General features: G+C 49.5%; 1 protein-coding gene across 1 annotated transcript; it reads right to left on the reverse strand.

The window, feature by feature from the left end:
• Positions 1-10: 10 nt before the first annotated feature.
• On the reverse strand, positions 11-586 carry TEOVI_000081000 (uncharacterized protein; the record flags this gene model as incomplete). Its single annotated transcript, XM_067224142.1, has 1 exon — positions 11-586. One exon carries the CDS (start codon positions 584-586, stop codon positions 11-13), a length of 576 nt encoding a protein of 191 aa, XP_067080243.1.
• Positions 587-642: the final 56 nt, after the last annotated feature.

Below are 642 nucleotides of genomic sequence, written 5' to 3' on the forward strand. Positions count from 1 at the left end.
TATCCTTGTTTTATCCCTTTCCTTTCTTTTTGGGCTTGAAAATTTCCCCATCGAGCTCGCATTTCCCTTTGCATTCAGTTCCCTTCTTACCTGCGCAATCGTCCTCCTTTGCTTGGACTGTTGCTGTTACTGATTTGGCTGTTTGTTTGCTCCTTTTAAGCGCCAGGCCCGAGAAATAAGCCAGTGCCAAGCCATAGTCGTCGCTTTCTGCGGCTGCTTTGATACTCGTTTTGCTTTCTCCTTTCTCTTGGCTTAGTTGCAGATCGTCTGTTTCTAGGGCGCTGGAAAACTTGTCAATTGTTTTGCTCTCATCGGTTCCTAGTAGTAGTTTCGCTGCATTTTTACCTTGCTCGCTGTCGTTGTCTTTTTTGTTTTCCCCTAAAGCTAGCAGTGCTACTTGTCGTGCTACTGGGTCGATCGTCAACGAGCCGACAGTCTCGCTTTTAATGGATTTCTGCGTTTTCGGCATCTCCTTCCGATTTTTGCACAGGTAGTGGACGAGGCGCGTACGGTTTATAGCCGGCTCCTTAGAGTCCTCTTCGGCCGGTTTCTGGCAGTCGCTGCCGGTTAGAAACGGTAGGGACATGGCTGATAGAGGTCCAGGCTTGCCGGCTGTCCCGGTTCCGAGGCCTAGAAAGTTGG

This window comes from Trypanosoma equiperdum (genome assembly GCF_001457755.1).
Source record: "Trypanosoma equiperdum strain OVI genome assembly, contig: ctg_244, whole genome shotgun sequence".
Lineage (NCBI taxonomy): Eukaryota > Euglenozoa > Kinetoplastea > Trypanosomatida > Trypanosomatidae > Trypanosoma > Trypanosoma equiperdum.